This window comes from Coloeus monedula, assembly GCF_965178545.1.
Source record: "Coloeus monedula genome assembly, chromosome: 4".
NCBI classification, from domain to species: domain Eukaryota; kingdom Metazoa; phylum Chordata; class Aves; order Passeriformes; family Corvidae; genus Coloeus; species Coloeus monedula.
Genome location: NC_138784.1, coordinates 21,551,044 through 21,571,096, shown reverse-complemented (window position 1 = coordinate 21,571,096; position 20,053 = coordinate 21,551,044). Strand labels below are relative to the sequence as shown.

At 43.8% G+C, this 20,053-nt stretch overlaps 1 protein-coding gene across 2 annotated transcripts in view; it reads right to left on the bottom strand.

Annotated features, from left to right (window-relative positions):
• The window catches only part of CHST11 (carbohydrate sulfotransferase 11), a gene marked incomplete at both ends in the record, with an annotated part of 152,098 nt that continues 132,045 nt past the window's right edge, over positions 1-20,053 (bottom strand). For both annotated transcript variants that reach the window (XM_082280457.1, XM_082280458.1), the window contains one exon: positions 1-849. In XM_082280457.1, the coding sequence (XP_082136583.1) occupies positions 1-849 (849 nt within the window). The remainder of the gene's footprint in view (positions 850-20,053) is intronic.

The window sequence follows — 20,053 nt, the reverse complement described above, 5'->3', positions numbered from 1 at the left end:
TCATTCCAATTTCAGGTAGCTTGGCACTGAGTAATTAAACATTAAAAAATCAAGTTTGTAGACTTCATACAGCTGCGTTTGGTGCAAGGAGCTGATGTTCTGGAAGAATTCTGTGGTCATTTCGTCAGTAGTTCTCGTAGACTTTGCATAGGTGGGGAATTTCAGGTAGTTGCCGACTCCCGCCAGCTGGAGAACGTAATTCGAATCCTCTTCGAGCGTTTCGTACTTTCCTATGAGGTCGTAGTGGATGTGGCAAGGGTGGCAGAGGGAGTATACAGTCTGCCAGTGCTCATTGAAGGGCTCTTCTCTTTGGGTGTGTGGGTCGATGAGATACGCCACAAACTCTTCAAATTTCACGTCATCACCTTTCCGCAGAGCTTCCTGGGTTGCGTTTTTCCTCTGGCGCCTCACGATCTTGGTGCCGTATCGCTTGTGGAAGGAAGTGTTGTACTTCTGGGTGAACTTGTTCCTGTAGGCTGACACCAGTCTTTCAAAAGGCTCACGAACAAAGAGGAACTTCATGTAGTTTTTCAAGCGGTGGTTGATCTCTGGGATGCTGTATTGGTTGAGGGTCTTCAGGTTTGAAGACACGTGGGCTTCATTGGCCGGGATTTCCATGGGATCGCTGTATTTGCCTCTTCCCGTCAAAACCATCATGACTCTCTTCCAGTTTGTGCAGGCCACTTTGGGAACATAGCAATAGATCATTTCATGATCTTCATCCACAACCAGGTGCTTGAGATCGTTGGGTGTCAGCACACGGCGCTTCCTGCTGGACACGCTGTTTGCTCGGCACGTGTCTGTCACTTGGTCTCGTCTGATCTGATGAAGAATTGCTGTGTTGGACAACTGCAAAGGAAGCACAGGCACCAGTAGGTCAAGGGCTGGGAAACTCTAACTGCCTCTTTTGCGTATTACACAAGTTCATAGAAAAGCAGATCTTCCCCTGCATGGAATAATTCATTATGTGGCTGAGTACAACTGTTACTATTCCAGAAGATAAACTCTTTTTGTCTCCAAACTTCTTGATACACACTGATTAAATGCTGTTCACACAGCATCCAGAGCTTTGCTTTGAAGACAGCACAAAGCAGCACAAGTGCTCACACAGCATGGTGGCAAGTGTATTTACAGAACCCTCATCCTGAGATGTGGTTACTGCTTTGCTTAGGCCTGGAAAACAAATCTTGCCTCCACTCTGTAGTCCAATCCACAGCTACAGCAGTGCTAGACCTTTTGCTGCTGAGATGGGGTAGGAAGACACCAGAGCTGGAAAATATGACAAAATGGAAACTGTGTGTGTTCTTCTTACTGGTGTCTTTTACGTTAGAGAATTTAATAGTCATGTTTCTTAGCTATGACCTTGAATATGGCTTATATGGCTATGACCAGAATAAATGAAGCCCATGGATATTCCTGATACTCTCCAAGAGGAAAATTCATTCAGATATGATAACCATGCCAGTGCAGGGCTCCTGTGTTTGTTATTCAGAGGTGGTTTTGCTGTGCAGCCCCTATCCTCACTGCTACAAATACCTTATTACATATTGAGAATACACTGCATCAAAGCAACAGTGGGAAGATTTTAGTAATGTTATTTACATTTATTTAACACCATTTACCTGTGAATTTCAAAGAGCCTTATGCTCAATAATTAATTTAGCCTCAAAGACAAGAATTAAGGCAAGTATTGACCTTCCTATTTGATAGGCAAGGAGGTCTGAGATTCCTTCTTGTATGCTGAGTCTTTCAGAAGTATTTATCTAGTACCTTCTTGTTAAATTAACATGAATCACAGGACCCTGAAAAGAAGTATTTGAGGCAATGTAGACTTTATACACCTGCTGTGTGTGTTCCTTTGGTTATAGGGGTCTTCCTGCCTGCCAGTATACCAGACAAAACCAGTATATGCCAGGCAAAATCCTTTGTCCTTGGCAAATGGTTTTGCACCATCTCGGGAGTTCATACTGAACCTCCAGTTCCTGCAATCATGGGTTCAAATCTCTGCTTTCAATAGCAGTACTTAGCCATGATTCGTCTTTAAAAAACCCAACAAGACTCAAAGAAAAGGATCCAAATAAACTTTAGAGTCAAAACCCAAATGAAACTCCAAGATGGGACCAAGCCACTCACAGGATTTCTGAGCTTTGGAGAGAAAGGAAATAGAAATTGCATTGTTGCAGATGAGCCCTAAGAGCCCAAGTTTCACCCACCCAAGGGACAGCAAAAGCTTTTGCAGCACATAACTCTCCCTCTGTCTGGGCTGTGGTGGGCTGCAGAGAAATGTTTTCAGGGGAGAAGCGACACCAAGGGGCTGGTGCAGCTCCATTTTGGGCAGGAAGACTTTTCCTTCAAGAGAGTGTTTATGTGCCAAGCCTGGGACCTCTGTGTTTTGCACAGTGCCACCCACCACTTCTCCTCTGAATTCCCTGATACTTTCCTCATCTCTTTTGCCCCTCTGTTCAGTAAAATGCTGGCTAGTGGTTAAAATGTGCAGTAGTCCAGTGCAGCTCTTTTAGACAGCTTGTCTTGTCTTTTGTGTGTGGGTGGTATCCCCCTGGATACCTCCCAGGTGCACTTCAAGGGCAGTTTTATGTTATAGTCAGAGATGAGAAGCCAGATGTGAAATGTGCTTCATGCTTTCTAGGAAAACTGACTGGTGGGGAGTTTCCAAATAAGATGTTAGAAAGCAGTTGTCAAGGCCCACACAGATTTTTCAAGGAAATTACTTTTTCTGTTAAAAAAAATTAAAAATCCCTATTTCCATTTATGATGTCCTCAGAGCAAAACAGAAGTCATAGTTCTCAACCAGCTCTATACTGGTTAGAGTTACCAGTGAATAATCTTCAAAGAACTAAACAAAACCCTATGCAAACACACAGACATACAAATTCTCCTTTGCTGCAGATAAAAAGCTGAAATCTCTCTCTTTCTGAAGATCTTCATCAAAAATCATATAGCACAGTAGTGCTGTTTGCCTCTGGTTTTAGTTAAAAAAAGAGAAATGCCTGAATATATTGCTACATTATAATATGTTAATGCACTGTATTTGATTTTCTGGTGCTGTTCTTAGGATAAATACAGAATTAAGTGGATGAGAATCTATGGTCTGTATTAGAAGGTCAGATTTGATAATCTAATGGTTACTTCAGACCTTAATCTGCAGATGAATCTTTGTAGAGCTGTGCTTTGCTCCTGATTTCATTCCTCCATCAATAGGCTAAGCACTTCTCCCCCATACATTAACATTAATGAGATTTTCAGACATTTAGAGTAAGGGGGAAAATGCAGCCTTAGTATTTGCAATTGCAAATGAGACTGTACTACATTAAATTCATTTAGAAGATTACACTTGTGCATTTTCAAGTGGTACTTTCCTCTCGCTCTTTTTAACATGGAAAAAAATATGAAGAAATGGCATAAAAGTTTGGTGAGCTACATTTACTAAGTATACATTTACTAAGCAGCATCCGAGGGTGAGCTGTGCATGTGCTCTGGCTTGCCTGGGGGTGCACAGAACATGTATTAAATAGCAATGCAAGAGTAAAAGGGGATTGTCTTGTTCCCATCAAACACAACACCATCTGGTATGGCTGATGGATGAAGGGCCATGTAGGAAATAGAAAGCTCAACTAGCCCATTTCTACTGCAGCTGACTAACACACCTGATGCACCTTGGAAGAGCTGACCTACCTGCTTCCCCCAGAGACACAAAGAGTCCTGCTGGCTCTCCTCAAGGTTTGATGGGAACAGCCCTCTCGCTGAAGGAGTGGCTGATAGGAAGGCCACATTCACCCTGCTCTAGTGAAAGGTCAGGTAAGGCATCTTTAATGAAAGAGCCACCAAACTCTCCTTTGCACAGAGGACATGCTCTGTGGCCCCTAGAGTCTACAGCACCATGGAAGGTAATCATAACAGCATTTTCAATTTAGTATTTTGAAACTATGCATTAGCAGTGAGTTAGCTGATGATAATATGGTTCCTTTTCATTCTAAGTTACAGGCAAGGCTTTTAAGCCACATAATTTCAGTCCTGAAGCTGGTGAGGGGAACTGGGGAAGCAGAAAGTTTAAATGAGACTGGAAGTACATTTGTTTAAACTAGAGGTCCACTTGGCCAGAGTAAAAATGCAAATGTGCTCACAGCTAATGAGGAAAATAGACCCCACAAATTTAAGCAGCCAGAGAGAAGATCCAAAGGATAGAAATCTTTAAACTCATGGATGGTGAAGGGCAAGACTAACAGTTAGGGTCATGGACTGTCCTCCTCCAAAGCTGTTACAGATGTGGCTACAGCAGAGTTGTGAGTGTGTAGCTGCTGCCTGGACACTGATGGCTGTGTCTGTGGTCATTACCAGAGGTCCCTGCTGCTCCCTCAGTTCTAGAAACCACAATAAGTAATGGTGTAAATCCACTTTGGGAGAGGACTCTTTTAAGCCTGTGTGCAGATTTTAAGCACTGAGAGCAGTGTGGGGATGGTGATAAAGCCAATGCTCAGGTCTGTCCTCTGACTGTTCGACTTGGACTTCATCAGGGCATTAAAGGTTTTGGGAAGACATCTGATAAAAGCAGCTGTTCTTCCCTGACAGGACTGACACCATAGATGCACTTAATCATGTTTTTGTTTTCCTACAGAAGTTGTAAAGGGGGACAGAGAAAAAGAGCATGTCAAGATCAAAGCTGTCCTTCCTTTTCTGATGCAGCAACCAAGTTGAACAGTGAAGTGACATGAGCAGCGGGAGACTTCCAAGCTCAGTGGCATTAAAAGAAGGAAAAGAAAAAGGTAGTCTGGGGACACTCTGATCCCAGAAGCTTCTCATCTCCAACAGTCCCAAAGTAACAGCAAGGGAGGCAAGTCCAGCACACTGCTCATGTGGATTCTTCTGTTCAGCTGAAGGTGGGTGTGTGTATGCAGGGCGGGGCAGGAGGGCTTTTTGTGGAGAGCACTAGAGACTATACTGACCAGAAATGCATATGCTGACCAACTGGCAGTCATCAACTCATTACAGGCAAAGGTTATTCAAGGTAAACCAGAGTAATGAGATGGGAGGTATTTCCTTCTGGTTACTTAGGCACAGCAGGATAAAGTAATCTTTGAAGACCTTTCCAAGCTTGATGGCCAAGCAGCAAGTACAGATTTAAACACAAGGAATTTTTAATTTTTTTTTTTCCTGAATATAGTAGTATGCTGAAAACTAGGTACAGAGATCAATTCAATTCACAGGTACCTGCACTGAAAGCAGTTTTTTAACAAAAGGATGGAAATACTGAAGTGTCACTCCAAAAGCCCATTAATTAAATTCTGCCTCACTATAGAAAATTATCATGGAAAGAAGTAGCCACCACATTTACCAGGCAGGGTTTTGTTTATTTCTCTTGCACTGCCTGCAGCTAGTTCTATATTACTGCAACCAGGCTCACAACCAGCCTATGCTGGGACTGCTCACATGACATTTGATCATGGCAGACTGAAGGCTAAAATTATCCAAATCAGTTTAGAGTGGAATAATGAAGATGAATATTGTGAATGGGGTTTGCAGTCCCTTTCCTTGCTAAATTGGTTTTTCTCTTCAATTTTGCATTAACAAAGACTTTGCATCTGCCTTTAATTCTTCAGTTACCTTTGTGTTTGGAGGTTTGGTTTGTGTCCTATGCTAGAACTGTGCAAGTTGCTGCAGAGTTCCCCTTATCTGTGGTCCATCGACTAAAAACCAGCTAACACTCAGCTGTCTCTATCCAGCACTGTTAAAATCAGAGCTCATCTCCACCGAATTCTTCTTAAGAGTATTTGTTCGGAAGGGGTGTGTGCAGCAGCCTCAGAATCCACAGAAAGAAAGGTCTTAAAGTGAGAAGTGTCAGACAGACTAACTATAGGTGGCACTAATGGTCCTGGTTTTGTGACATCGAGAGAGCCTTTCAGTTGTCTGAAATCTCAATTATCAGCTCTCCTTCCCCCAGCCCCCCAGTTACACCATGAGTCCTAGGAGGTGTTTGTTACTCAATATACAAAATGTTTGTCAGTGTTCCTTTTGTTTTCCCAGATGCTAAAAGGGGGGGGGGGGGGGGGAGGTTTGAGCATGAGGTTACATGCAAGCATGTTTCCAATCCTGTTTTCACATGAAAGGTGTGAATAAGATTCTTGCAACCTTGATTGAGAGCCTTGAAGTTACAAGCATGGTTTAGACTATTTTAAGACTTGGCTTTTACAATTTGCACCCATAACTACCCTGCTTAGTGTATATATGTGCTATACACCAGGTTCTAGATTGTATTTTTAAAAATGTTCAGCACTAGACAATAATGGGGAGCTAGCAATTTTTCATACTTGACAGTCCAAGCATTTCTCAAATCATCACAAATAATTATTACTCTGTGCAGATTTCTACAGATGACAGTCAGATAATTGTAGCTATGTGAATCAAAACACTGTATCTAAAAGAACAATCGCATTTTCAATAAAGGCATTTTATTCAACTGACCTGAACTGCAACAATTTTTAAAAAAGCAATAGCTTTGCAGCTTTTCAGACTTTGCAGCTTTTCAAATCAGACTTTGATTTACTTCACATTTCATAGCATATTATTTTTGACTTAATTTTTTCAAAAACTTCAAGCACTCAAATGAGAAGCACACCAAAACTCAATTAATATTTGTCAAGAGAAAGTACATTGTGTGTACTAGAGATGGAAATGCTTTACATCTTCCCTGACAACTTGTGGACAGACAAACTGGAATATGAATTTGCTATGAAAATGTCTGTACAGAGTGGCTGGATAATAGAAGATACAGCTAATATCAACTTAGGAGCATTTTTACTAAGTGAGAACATTTTAGAAGCAAATTATATCCTCTGAAGGAAACTCTTGAAATATTACAAAGCTGTCCTCTTTTCTCCATTTCATGAATTGAACTTATTGCCCTATAGAGAAGATTAGGCTAAATATGCATTTTTTCCCAATTCTTGGTATTTCAAACCAAGATAACCAGACAATTTTCAGTCGCCATTGCAGAGAATGCACCAGGGCTATGAAAAGAAGAATCAAAGCTCTTGAGAGTAAAATGGTGATACACAGTAGCTGCCAACGCTCTATTGCCAAACATCCTGAATTGCTTCATACATTCCCTCCTTCTTCCTGTGCCTATCCCCAACTTTCTCTGTGTGTGTCTGTGTGCACTCAGAGAAGGGTACAGCAGAGAAGGGTGAGATAATCCAGCAGTTGCATTACTGTAGGGGCTACACTGATTTGATTAATGACACCCCTCAAGCCTGCATTGACTTTGGCACTCACTCTTCTTTATCCAGGTACTAGACAAGTACTAGTTGGGTGCTGGAAAAAAACAACACTGGACCAGTCAAAATCTAGCAACAGACACAAATGCAGCCACAGATGCTGATACTTTCCCGGGAAAAATTCACGACTAGGTCATTAGGTACTGACCTTTTCATCTTGGAGAGAAAGTAAAATACCACAGAGAGGCTAAATGATGCAAAATCTTGAAAAATCAGAGACTGACACCAAATGACACCAGCTGTACATAAAAACCAGCTTTTTAATCAGGCTAAAACAAGACATCTTGTCACACAACAAGATACGGATCCAGGAAGAAAAGAGCCAGCTCTCTTTCAATGCCACCTTCTCCTGTATAATCCCAAAAATCTTTGGAAGCCTGTCCATTCTCATTCTCCATGCTAGGAACTATTTGTATCAGGACTCATACCACACACAGGGTTTGGGGATAATAGGATAAATGTAAGTATCTTATAAAGTAAAGTGTCTCCTCAGAACAAGAAGAGGGACAAGTTGGAAGTCCCCAGGAAGATCAAGCAGAAAGACCTGTGGCCTAGGCACATTGAGGGTGAAGGATGTGCTGCTATGCATGTTGCTGTTCTGAAGCTCTGGGGGAATATTACAAACACAGGGCAGGCAAAACTGAAGTGACTGAGTTTAAGTGCAATACATGCAAGAGGTAAGAAACCTTCAGGAAGGCTAGAGAAGCCTTGAGCTGGGAATGCTTAAAGCAAGCAATCTTCATGTTGGTGGGTTTATTGGGATTTTATTTATAGAAGATGAGTGTCAAGCTTCATGTTGCGTGTACACTTTGCACTGTCTTTCCAGCAGCCAAAGAAAGGAAGAAGGAGAACGGGAACAGACGGTCAATCCTTTTTTTTTTTTTCTCTCACAGCAAGAAGAAATGGATGAAACCCCAGGCTGGGACCTCAGCAGCCATGGTGGGGTGAGGGTGATGGAGTTGTGCTGCCTTCCCACGGCAGAGGCTCTGTGCTGGGACCCAACCTCTCTGCACTGCTGCCACAGGCACCTGCTGCCGCTCTGACACGAAAGGACAGCACGTGATGAATCTCTTTGCTCCTGGCTCATTCTTTAAGTGCAGCGATAAATCACTGTTTGCATTAAAAAGCTGAAAGGCCTGGCTATCATATGAATTTAATTTTAAAAGGAAAACTCTCTGTCCTTTCCCCTCTGACACACACACATGGACAGACATGTGCATGTCTGATGGCTGGGGCTGAGCTCGTGCTCTCTGGAGCTGTGCATGGAACCTGTAACATGCAGGGACACAACCACTGTCCTTCTAACCCTCCTTTCCCAAGGATACACTACTGTTGCCCACAGGTGCTTGGCAAAGAGCCAGGCTTGCAGAACTGTCTCCAAGTCACCAGGGACTGCAGACAGGGTCAAAGAGGCTTCCACTTTTTATCTCACAACTGCCAGGTTACAGTCGAGGCATAGATGAAACATAAACTGTGAGAACCCAAACTTGGGGACAAGCACATGGCTTGGGAAGCTTGAAGCCAAGCGAGTGACCTGTAGCTGCTGCACTCTGCTATGACATCTTTACTGTGGGAGATGTAGATATGATTTTCAAGGAAAGGCTTGAGAATTGGTTAGGAAAAGGCATGCCATGGACATCTGCAAATGATGCACTAGGAGGAGCACTGGGCTGGGGATGCACGGAGTCAGCCAGGGTGGAGATGGGAGTAGCCCTTAAAAAACAGAGTAAGAAACTACATTTAAGCATAGCTGGCATCTAGGAGACAATGGAAAAACTGACATTTGTTTCTCTGTTGCAAGGCGTTGTGGTTGCAGGGGTGAGATAAACTGGGTGGAGTGGGGAAACAGGATAGAGTAGATTCGTAAATACAAAAATACAGAAGAAATTCCACAAGGAGGAAAGGAATAATTTGGATTCAGTCTGGTTAAGACAAGTAGTAATAGAGCTAAACAAGAGAGCCTCAGATACAGGATAAATCCAAAGAGAAAGGTAAGATATGGGTGTGCTGAAACAGAATGAGGAATGTCCAGCATTGGGAACATCCACTTGCCCAAGAAGGGAGAGGGACTCAAATAATCCCACCACACAGGCAGGTGTTGTCTTGCAGGTCCTTCAAGCTTTGCAGACCTGGGATGGTGGCTTATGTAAGCTAAGCTTGCTGTCACAAGCCTCGGTATTTCACAGGCTCCAGGAGCAAGGCTTTCAGCAAACACTGCCATAGAGGCAGGGGCCGGTTGGTGCTGTGAATGAAACCTCCCTGAGGAAAAGGCAACACTGTCAAACTCCAGGGTGGGCAGAGACCAGCCAGGAGCTCAAGACAGAAACCGTGTGAAACCCTGCACAGGACGTGGGGAGGTGATGCAGCAGGTCTGAATGCCTGGAGTTGCCTGGGACACATGTGCCCTGCTCCCCCCAGCAGCTCTGACCTGGAAGCCAACGTTTATGGATTTCTCAGTAACACAAATTCTCCTCCTGTACCTCTGGGTTGCAGCTTAGGTGTCACACAGTCGAGTAGAAATACTTATTTTCTTCTCAGCAGGATATCTGCTATTTTAAGTGAATACAATTTACTCAGTCCCATGCTAAATCAGGGTAATATGTTTCCAATTTTTAACTCAGTGTGCAACACACCAATATTGCTCCAGAGCTTTTGAAACCCAAATAGGAGAAGCAGGAGAGAGTTGCTGCATAGCTGCTTTCCTTACATATAATTCATAGGCTTTAGCAACCCCCTCAAGGAGAGGGGAACCCCGCAGTTATGTGTTCAGCGTGTTGAGTCCCTGTTCCCTAACCTGAGCAGGCATTTGGTTGGAATGGGACACTGTGGGATGTCCCTTCCAGTATCTCTGAGCAGGTCAGGTGAACTCAGCTCCTGTGGGTCAGGGATGCAGGTTCAGGCCCCCACCAAGAAATGCCATGCTGTTATTTTTAAGGTAAGAGGCTGGAAGAAGGAGTGCTGATGCCTGCTAAGTATAACCCTGCTGTAAGCTCTGCCCTGTGAGCCTTGCTTCTGTCTAACTGGATGGTGCCAAGGTCCAGAGGAGAAAGGGAAGAGAGAGCTAATCTCAGCCTCCCAGCAGGCCAGCGTCAGAAACAAGAACAGATTTCATCTCCTGTCTCAATATGACTCTCTTTTCTTGTAATGGTCTAGATGAATTCATCCTGACACAGACTGGCAAAATACCTAAATCCTTTGGGTAATGATTTTCTTCTCCTTGACTAAACTATTACAAATTAACATTGAATTTATTTTACTTCCCCTTGGTGCGGTTATATTTTGCTCAGACTAAACATTGCTGTTCTAAGGTAACTTTTTCTGGCACGTTTGGCTGTGCTGCTCACTAATGCTCACAGAAGGTGACTAACCAGGGTTGCTCATTCTCCATGGCCTTAATTACAGTTAACCGGAAACTTCATCTTTCTGCTGCTCTACAAAAAGAATTAGATGACCTCCTGCTTGAAAAGACAAAAGGCCTCTTATACTAAAATGCTAGCATTCATTTATAATCTTAATTACAACACGCTTCCCAGGAAACCTTCCTGCTGCAGAATGTAGCACAGAAATAAGATTCTGGGTTAACATGGAAAGCCTGTTTCATCAATAGCTTCCTGGGTCTGATTTACTCTTTATTGATATAAACACCAGTGACTCCAACCCCGAGGGATGCTCAGTCCCAAGCCAGCCAGCAGTAAGTAGTCCTTTAGCCCAACTATGATCCTGTCAGGATTGGGCCCAAAGAGGGACCAGGACAAAAGACAGAAGATGAACCATGACACAGGAGAGAAAATAACTTGCTTTTTCAATATTTTGTTTTTGTTAAAACCCCCTGCTGTTTCAGTCCTTGTGCACCAAAACAAACCCACTGCCAGTAGCCAACCACAAGTGATTCCACCACAGGCTTCTCTGGGAAGCAAAGAATGTATGCATAAGGCTGCTTTCCCTGTTGGCCACTGACACCTCTTCCCGGATGCCAGCTTGCTCCATCCACTGTGCCAGCTCTGCACAGACAATATCCAACATTCTGTGGATCCGACCACCAGGCCCTTGATGGAAACTTCCAGTCCTCCTGGGTTCCTCTACGTCCTCAGCACAGCAATAAAAGAGCAGAAAATACACCTAGGTAATCTCCTTTAAATCCTGACAAGCCTGGGGTGACTTGGTTGCATTTTCAAGCATCTGACTTGCTACATTAATTCTTCTTATGTCAGAGCATTAGGACAATGTTAAAAGCCCCTTTCGTCAGCCATTCAAGACAACTGGAAGGTACAAATATTAGCATGATGCCTCATTCATTTTTCCTCATCTCTACAGCTGTGTTTACTGTGATTTCTAAGGGTTCTCTGTCTCATCTAATAACAGATCCATTTAGGGACTGCATACTAAATGTTGCTTTACAATAGAAGAACAGATTCTTAGTATCTCTTTAAATGGCAGCTCTTTTTTTCAAACTGTTACCTCAACTACAGCCTGAAAGAAATTGCACATCATCTTCTTTTCCCCTTTTTTTTTTAATGCTCATTCTTTTTTAAACTTCCCAAAGAAAATGAGCAGAAAAGATCCCTCTGAGTTCAGGCTCTTGGGATCCTTCTCTGGCTGCAGCCAAGCACTGTCTCCTTGCTCTCTGCTCCTTTCACAGATGCTGAAGGCATGCCAGCCTCTCATCAGTTCCCTCTCTATCTGCTGAAAGGGCTGGCTCCCTCTTCCGTGCTCTTGCACCCTTCTCAGCTGCCTTATCCCACCTGCAGCTAGAGCATGCCAGCAAAGATTGGAAGAAAACAGAGCTCCAGGACTAAATTTCCAGCTAGCTCTTGCTCTGCATGCAAAGCCCCCTGGAGCAGCTCCCCGCTGTCCCTGAGCTAACATGCTTGCAGCACCGGGCAGGCACTCGTGGCCTTGGCAAGCCTGGAGGGCATGGAAAGATCGGGAAGATCTCCCCTCTCCCTGAGCATCGAGGCAAGGCAGAGAGGTGCCATCCCGCAGCCCGAGGGACACGGCCTGACAGCCAGGAGTGAGTCGAGGCATTCAGCTGCAGGGCTCGGAGAGCCAGGAGTGTGTTCTCCATGGCAAAGCGCCCGTGTGCTCCATGGAAACGTGCCCACTGCTGTGCCGTGGGGAACAGGGTGGCTCTGTCCCGCACACAGGGCCGGCCTGTTCCACCTCCACGGGGCTCCTCGTGTGGCAGAGGGAGCGCTTGGCCTGGAGCTGCTCACAGGGGCAGCTTCCCCTCAGCTCAGGCAGAACGCAGAGCCTGGCAGTTTACACTCACTGTGCTGCTTGTTGTTACTGCAGCCTTGGGAATGTGCTTATGGGGGAGCTGATTGCTTGGCCAGCAACAGCCCAGCTACCACTGACTTCTGCTTGCCCACCCTTACCAGGCTGTTACAGTTCCCAGGACTTTTGCTTTCATAAGCTGCTTATTTTCTCTTTGATTAAGAAATAATGCCAATAAGCTGGGCAGGAATGCATACATCTCTCTTTATACATACATATGGATACATGTATATGCATCCCTACCCACATCCAAGCAGTAAGCACTGAGATGGCACACACATTTATGTGGGTCACAGACCAGGGCTCATGCGTGCTCCCAGGCTGTACTGAAGCACTGAAACACATTCTCATGTGTAAGCAGGTGGGACTGAAAAAATTCAGTGGAGGGAAAACACACACTACTGCTGATCTTCCTTAGCAGGTTGATGTGAGAAGCATCCATGGAGCCCACTCAGTCAGTACCTGGAACTACTGCCACCTCCCTGATGATTTCAGTCAGGAGATGTCCGATGGCTCCTGAGAAACACCGGCAGTTGATGATGTCCAGGCTTATTGAATAGAGGCTGTCCTTCTCCAGAGCTGCCAAGTGACATGGACTTAGGAGCAGGGAAAAGTGACAAATTCACACAATGCAGGAAGAGCTGATATTCCTGACAGAAGAAGTAAACCTAAATTACAGTTTCTTGCTAAGAGAGCTGTCATTTTAGACTGTCTCTGTAGGAGCTTCCACCCACTGGATCCATGAATGAAGAGTTAAAGGTTTCTCCTCCACCCCGCAGCGTTGCCTGCTTCAGGACCTGTCTTCTCAAGGCAGGGAGAGCTGCCAAGTGCTCCGTGCCCTTCAGCTCATGGAGGTGCTTCCATGGCACAAATGCCTCCACAAACACGCTGATAATTAACAGTGGATTTTGCTCTTTGAACGTAGCCTGTCTTTTATGAGATATATCAGCATAGCTGACCTAGGGATTAACAATGACATCCAACTGCTTTCAACCCTCTTTGTTTTGCATTTCAAATATAAAACTGATTTCGTGAAAGTCTGCTTATCCTGCTGTTTCTAAATCCCTTCTGATGGTTGATTCTAGCTGGAGCAGGTCGTTGCACGAAGGCCCATTTGTAAGGACCACACTTAAACACTTTTGATCTGGTGTCTGCAACTCTGTGTCCATTCCTGCAATCCATCCCATGGGTATCTGCCAACTGATATGCATCCCAGCTAGCATGAGCAGGGAAGTCTCACAAAGCCTCTTTCCAACGTCTCCTACTGTTTCTAGAGACATTCGCTTCCTGCTTCATGACCTAACTTTATCTCTGACTTTGTTTGTTTAAAAATAAACTTTGTTCACAGGGGAAAGCAGTACGTGGGAGCCACTGCTTCCAGGAACAAACTGTAATTTCATTCAATTTATTCTGCTTTCCCAGGCACTCTCATTCCAGCTCTCCACCACCTCTCTTTATGCACCTGCAAGTCCAAGCCCACAACTTCAGTCCCTCTTTCCAGTGCCCTTCAGAAGTGGTTATGGCCCCTTAACTCACCTTATTAACACCACTGTGTTCAGTCAGCCCTGGTTAATGCAATACAGGGTCTAAGGTAATCCCAGTTATTTTAAAGTTAGCCTAAACTCTTCCTCCTGCCTGAGCTTCTTTTGCACTTGTGCCTCTCCCTGCTCTTCCCTCTCTCTCCTCAACTGCTCTTTATTTAACAGCCCCTTTTGCGAGCTGCCCTCAACACCACTGAAGCTCAAGTTGAACTTTCGAACCCACGGGAGGGCTGGGAGAAGAGTGAGGAGATGCAAACATTTCCAAAGGAAGATATGAATGTTAAACAGGATGAGTAGAAGGCTGCTCCAAAACACACGTATTCTTAAGAGACCGAGATAAAGCAGCTACCATACACTGCTGCTTTAAACCTGATGCAGAACATCTGCTCCTGTTTTGCTTTTCACGATTCATGTCCTCTTGTCTACAGCTCTGGAGAGAGAAGGACCACCTGAGCAGGGACAAACTGCTGGTTCACTCAGACGATTTCCAGGAGAAGAAAACACTTGCTGAGATTAACTGAGAAAACCTGAACTGCTCAACAGCCAGCAAAGCTATGAAGAGCCTGCACATCAGTCTAACAATATTTTTTGTTCCATTTTCACCCATTGCAGACAGGATTGGGCCCCTCCCATCCTCCGCTCCCCACTTAGTTTTTGTGGATCAACTGAGACCAGTAAATCTCAGGGGCTCAACTGCAGCCTCAAAGTACAGCTTTTTGGAAGTACTCTGAGATTGCTCAGCTCCCTATGGGGAGGCAGTGGAGCAGACCCACGTCCACTAAAACATGGGGAATATTTTAGCTATGACCGGCCTCATCAGGGACTGTAGGCAACAGATGCATATTCAATGGGAATAAATGCTTATTCCCAAATAAAGCTAAGACAAACTGCAGAGGGATCTCCAGGTGCTGGCAGGATGGATAACTCCTCCTGGAGCGGCATCGAGCCACTACTGTAGATCGAGGTCTGGGATAAAAACAACACTCAGTACTTATCTGATATTTTTTCAATCTGCAAACTTCAAAGCATCATCCCCACTTTCCAGATGTGAGAAGCCAGCCACAAAGAACCAGTCCAGTGTTGCTGCATTCTTCTACCATCTTCACAAGCTGAACCTTGTCCTCTTCCCACACCTCTTCTCTGTCCAAGTGCAACTGACGGGTTCAAGACCTAATGCTACCAGAACTTTCAATTTTCTGTCATCTTGCCTTTTTCTTAAGAGGGGAAATGGGGTTTATTCTTCAGCCCTGGTTCCTGGTACTGCTCTGGGAGAACTGCAGAACAAGATATATATCTCCAAATATTTGTCCTCCCTGAAGTTTCTAGAAGACAGGTTACGTAAATGGATTAAATCAGAGACTCAGGATTCAGATTGAGAAACTGTGGCAGTAAAGAATGCTGGAATCAGCAGATTACAGATATTCAAAAGCACTTGGTTTAGGCTTACACCTTTCCCTCCTTGTCATTTCCTCCCTGAACAACACTTTTGAGATTCACCTTTGGGTCTAACTTCCACAGCACATTGGTGTCTGTGAGAAATCAGTAGCATACATTTGGCACTGCCTGTTGAGAAATATGTAGCATGTTCTGCAGTAACACATATAGCTTTTTGTTTATCAAAATTACTATCTTAAATGCCACTGAGATCTCACAGAAAGTCACCAGAGTTACGTACAGTCAGAACACTCCAAGATGTTGTACTGGGATTTAAAGAAATCACTTGAAGTACAAAATAGAAGGGTTGCATGTGTTGGTCTGTTTTTAAATTTAATAACATGAGTTTGCCACAGCCCTGAAAATCAACCTGTATGTTACTGAAAAGAAAAACCAAACCATAAAGTTCACTGGTCTATAAATCTCATGGCAAAAAGTAAAAGCTAGAAATTTTTTTGTTTGTTTTGAAAATACTGGTTCAGTGCAGACAAGAGAAGGGTGAGATGCAAACAGTTTATCTGGAATAGATGGACAGTATTAAGCCAAACCAACCTGATTTGGAGAAGCAGCATCAATAAGCTGGTTAGTGGGTACAGCTTAAATGAAGTACTACAACTCTGCCTACCTGTTTCAGCCTACCACAACTTACTCATCGGCGCTAAAAATAACTAGAAACACAGCAGAGAAGGTGAAAGAAAACATGAAGGAAAACAAGCAGCCTGAGCAATCCATTAAAAAACCTCCAAATAGTAACAAAACCACAGCCTGCCTGGGAACAGCCCTCTGGGTTTGAATGGCATCTGCTAAAGCAGCCTGGTACCACCACATCAGTGCAAAGATGAATGAACGGTCTAAAATGCCTGTCCATGGATGACAAGAGAAAATATAACACTGGTAAACAAGGTCCTGGAGCATTACAGTCCCCTCCAAGGAAGCAAGTGAAATCAGAGCCTGGAACTGGTGTTAGAAAGCGAAGGGGAAGGAACAAAAAGAACAAAACAAAAATGATACGTAGCAAAAATTCTGCTCCTACATCTCTGGGCTGAAGAGCTTCCTTGGAGAAGCTCTTTGCTTTTTGGCAGAGGATGACATCTCTCTGGGAAGGGAGAGGAAAGGGAAACGGAAAAGCCTGTGTAGATTAAAACTGCTAAACAAAAGAGATTGGGGAATTAATATTTATGAAATGCAAAAAAGACTGTAGTAAAAAAGAGATAACACAAATCTAATAAAAGCAGAGTTGTTCTGAATTAAAAAAAACACAGATGCAGAGCCTGCAGTCTGGTGCTGCACTATCAAAAAACCAATTCCTCCCTGTCTCAGGCAATGTCAAAACAAAACCCCCCACATACAGGCCCAGTTCAAAAGCTATTGAAGTTAATAAAAATTTCCTCTTGATTTCCAAGTGCTTTGAAAATTTGACTCTTTGGGAATTTCTGATGTTGTTAAGAGATGTATCACTATCACCCCCAAAAGAAATCCCATAGCTCACACCATGTTACACAGAGATTCTATAGGACTGAAGGGTTCCTGCCAGAAATTGCCCAGCTTCTCTGCTCAGTAGAGGATCATCCCAAATCCTGGCGTGTGGTGTTGGGGAGTGTCACCTGCAGTGTTATGGAGATGATTATTTTTGAAAGTGCATATGGGATTTACTGCACCAGTGGCTTCTTAAAGCCTTTGAAAATTTTCCCCCATCACAGCTGTGAGCTAGAAAAGATGTTTTCACTTCCTGCTGTGGAGTATCATAGTGTGCCATATTCAATGCACCACCTAGTCTTGTTTTTGAAGGACATTTGCTTTAGGGGAGGAAAGCATTTTATAATCCTGGTGCACCTCTCTGTTGAGAAGCATTTCTTTTGATATTCTGCTGAAGTTTGTTTCTTCTTTTCCCCCTGCATTAAATATACCCGTGGCCAGAAGGTCATGAATGTGGAAATGTGTCAGTGAAGAAAGGCTGAATAAAAACCACTGTGACAACCTCAGTTCTGAGTTTGTTGCTCTGTACGTGCATTTCTTGGATGAGGTTTTCATTTTCGGTAGGGTTGTTTTTAATTTCCAGGCATGGTTTGTTCTGGTTTATGCCCAAGAGCTTGCACTAACAAAGCCTGATGGTTCTGTGAAAGGAGTATAAACATAGATGCTAATCACCTGAATACAGGCAACTGCTCCTCGAGATACTGGCTTTTTCCTGGGCAACAAAGGGTGAGTGTCCAGAGGGAAATGCCAAGTCACAGGGCATTTCAGACCTATTAATGTAATTTAGAAAGAAAAAGAAAATCCACACTGGGCTATTAGCAACAATCAGGTGTTAAGAGTGCAGGGAAGACGCATAAAACACTGCATTAAACTAGGACAGTTTTGCTCTACCTCAGAACATAAAGTTTATTGAATAGCTCCCAGAAGAGGGAAAAATGGATTTGGTACTCTGCAATAAAGTCTATAATTACTTTTTTATAGAAAATCCACGGACTGTGTCCAGCTCCTGGCAATTTTTTATGGTGTTGACTCGTGAATGCTCTTGTCCAGTGCCACCATCAGTGGGAGCAAGACGTGCAGCTGGAGAAGGGTTCTGAGCTATCCCTTTCCAGGAGCCAAGGCAGACAAGAAGCCCACAGAGGAGCCCAGTTCTCCCTGTCGTGCCATTGGAATGGAGATGGGTCTCTTCACCTGCCCAAGGTCACCCAACCACCTGGAGAGCAGGGACAGAGCTGGGAGAGGCAGTGGCAGTGACCCATCCACTGAGCTCGGCCACAGTGGAAGAGCCAAACTCATGGATGTGTCTGTGGAAAACCTGGTGTTTTGTGACTCACGGACCCTTGAGCATTTCTAACCATCTGGTTTCCCAGAACTGGCCAATCTGACAGGTTGGCTGCCAAATTAACAAAGTTAACAGAATGTGTGGATATGTGAAATTGTGGGGATGCAGCTAGGGATGTAACATATGACTTCACAGAGATTTAAAAAGCTCTGCATCTGGAATCAGACAGGTTGGGCAGAGGTGGGATGATTAAAAAGGTTCTCTAGCACCTTTGGGTGTTATTTACACCACAAAATTTTACATTCAAGGATGCCTGAGTCATTTGATAGGCAGTTCACAGCTATACAGCTACTGTGAAGAATAACAAATACAATTTTGGATGAGAAGTTTATGGATGTATTTTTAAAATGCATGTGCTGACACCCTCATTTTACTTTTTCTAATGGCCCTGCCTTCTGTGCACTCATGACCTTCCTGAACCTTGTGTGAAGTTTGACAGAACTTGTAAATCAGTGCCTCTTCTAGACATTTAAATGGCAAGTGATTAAAACCAAAAAAGAAACTACTCAACTAGTTCTAGTTGTGGTCATCAGGCATTGCTCCCTCTGTGGCTCAACAAAGCAGAGAAAACACAGATTATTCCCAGGCTCAGTGGCTGTAAGTCTGAGTCTAGACAATGTACCTCTACTCACAACAACCTATCTTTTATATTTAACTTAGCAAGACCTGCAGATAGAGAAAACATATGCTTTACTTAGAGATTAAGGAAGAGCACTCAGCAGTGCTCACTGCTGCACACTGAATAGGTGAACACCAATAAAAACATGATTAGCTCAAACCCATCTGTCACACAAAGCAGCAGCCTTTCACTGGGAACACTTGTAAACAAGCAGACAGCTTTTGTTTGTGTAGGAGCATGGCCAGTCCCCAGACCCACAAGCTCTCAGGCCCACTGTGAAGCATGCAAACATTATCACTGCCCAATAAATGTGAAACCTGGTCATTTTGACATGGTGAGTCTGTGGCAGAGCCAACAGACTGACAACAGACTGACTCAACAGTGTCCTAGTCTCCTGTCATCAACGTCAGCTTCTGCAAGCAGTAAATCTACCAAAGAAAAAAGATAATCAAAATAAAGCTTTCACAGTTTCTTGTCCAATGTTTCCCTTTCTGCATCAATTTTCAATTTTCTCATTGAGTTCATTGCTCAATGAAAAATGTGCCATTGACAAGGCTGGAATTAAGGACAGCCCAAGTTTCTACCACATCCACATTGCACTGCAAGAAGACTGTGGCTTGGATCATGTGCCTTATGAAAACTAATGTCAAGCTTGTTAGAGACTTCGAGGAATTCAGAATTTCCTCCACTGCGCTTGTACAATGTCCAGAACCATGAAGGGCTGATTGCTAGCTGAGACCAGTAAATGTTGTTCCAATAAATAGCAAAAATAATGGAGAAACTGAGCAGACCCAAATTAAAAGGCAAAGAAAATGAGAAACAGTGGGAATATAGACAAATAACATTAACATGCTTTGCCTCTTTATGGCAATGTTCCTGTCATTACAAGGGCAGGTGTAAGACGTTTTCTTTCAAACGCCTTAGGGTAGAGCATCAACAGCAATTTCACAGGAAAGCACCACTTTGTATAATGAGGGAATGCACAAAAGCTTTTTGTAAAGAAAACCCCACAAAACAAAAAATCTACAAGTGTTTCCAGACTCTATGCCTCTACAGGGCTGCTCTGTTTCATCAGTCT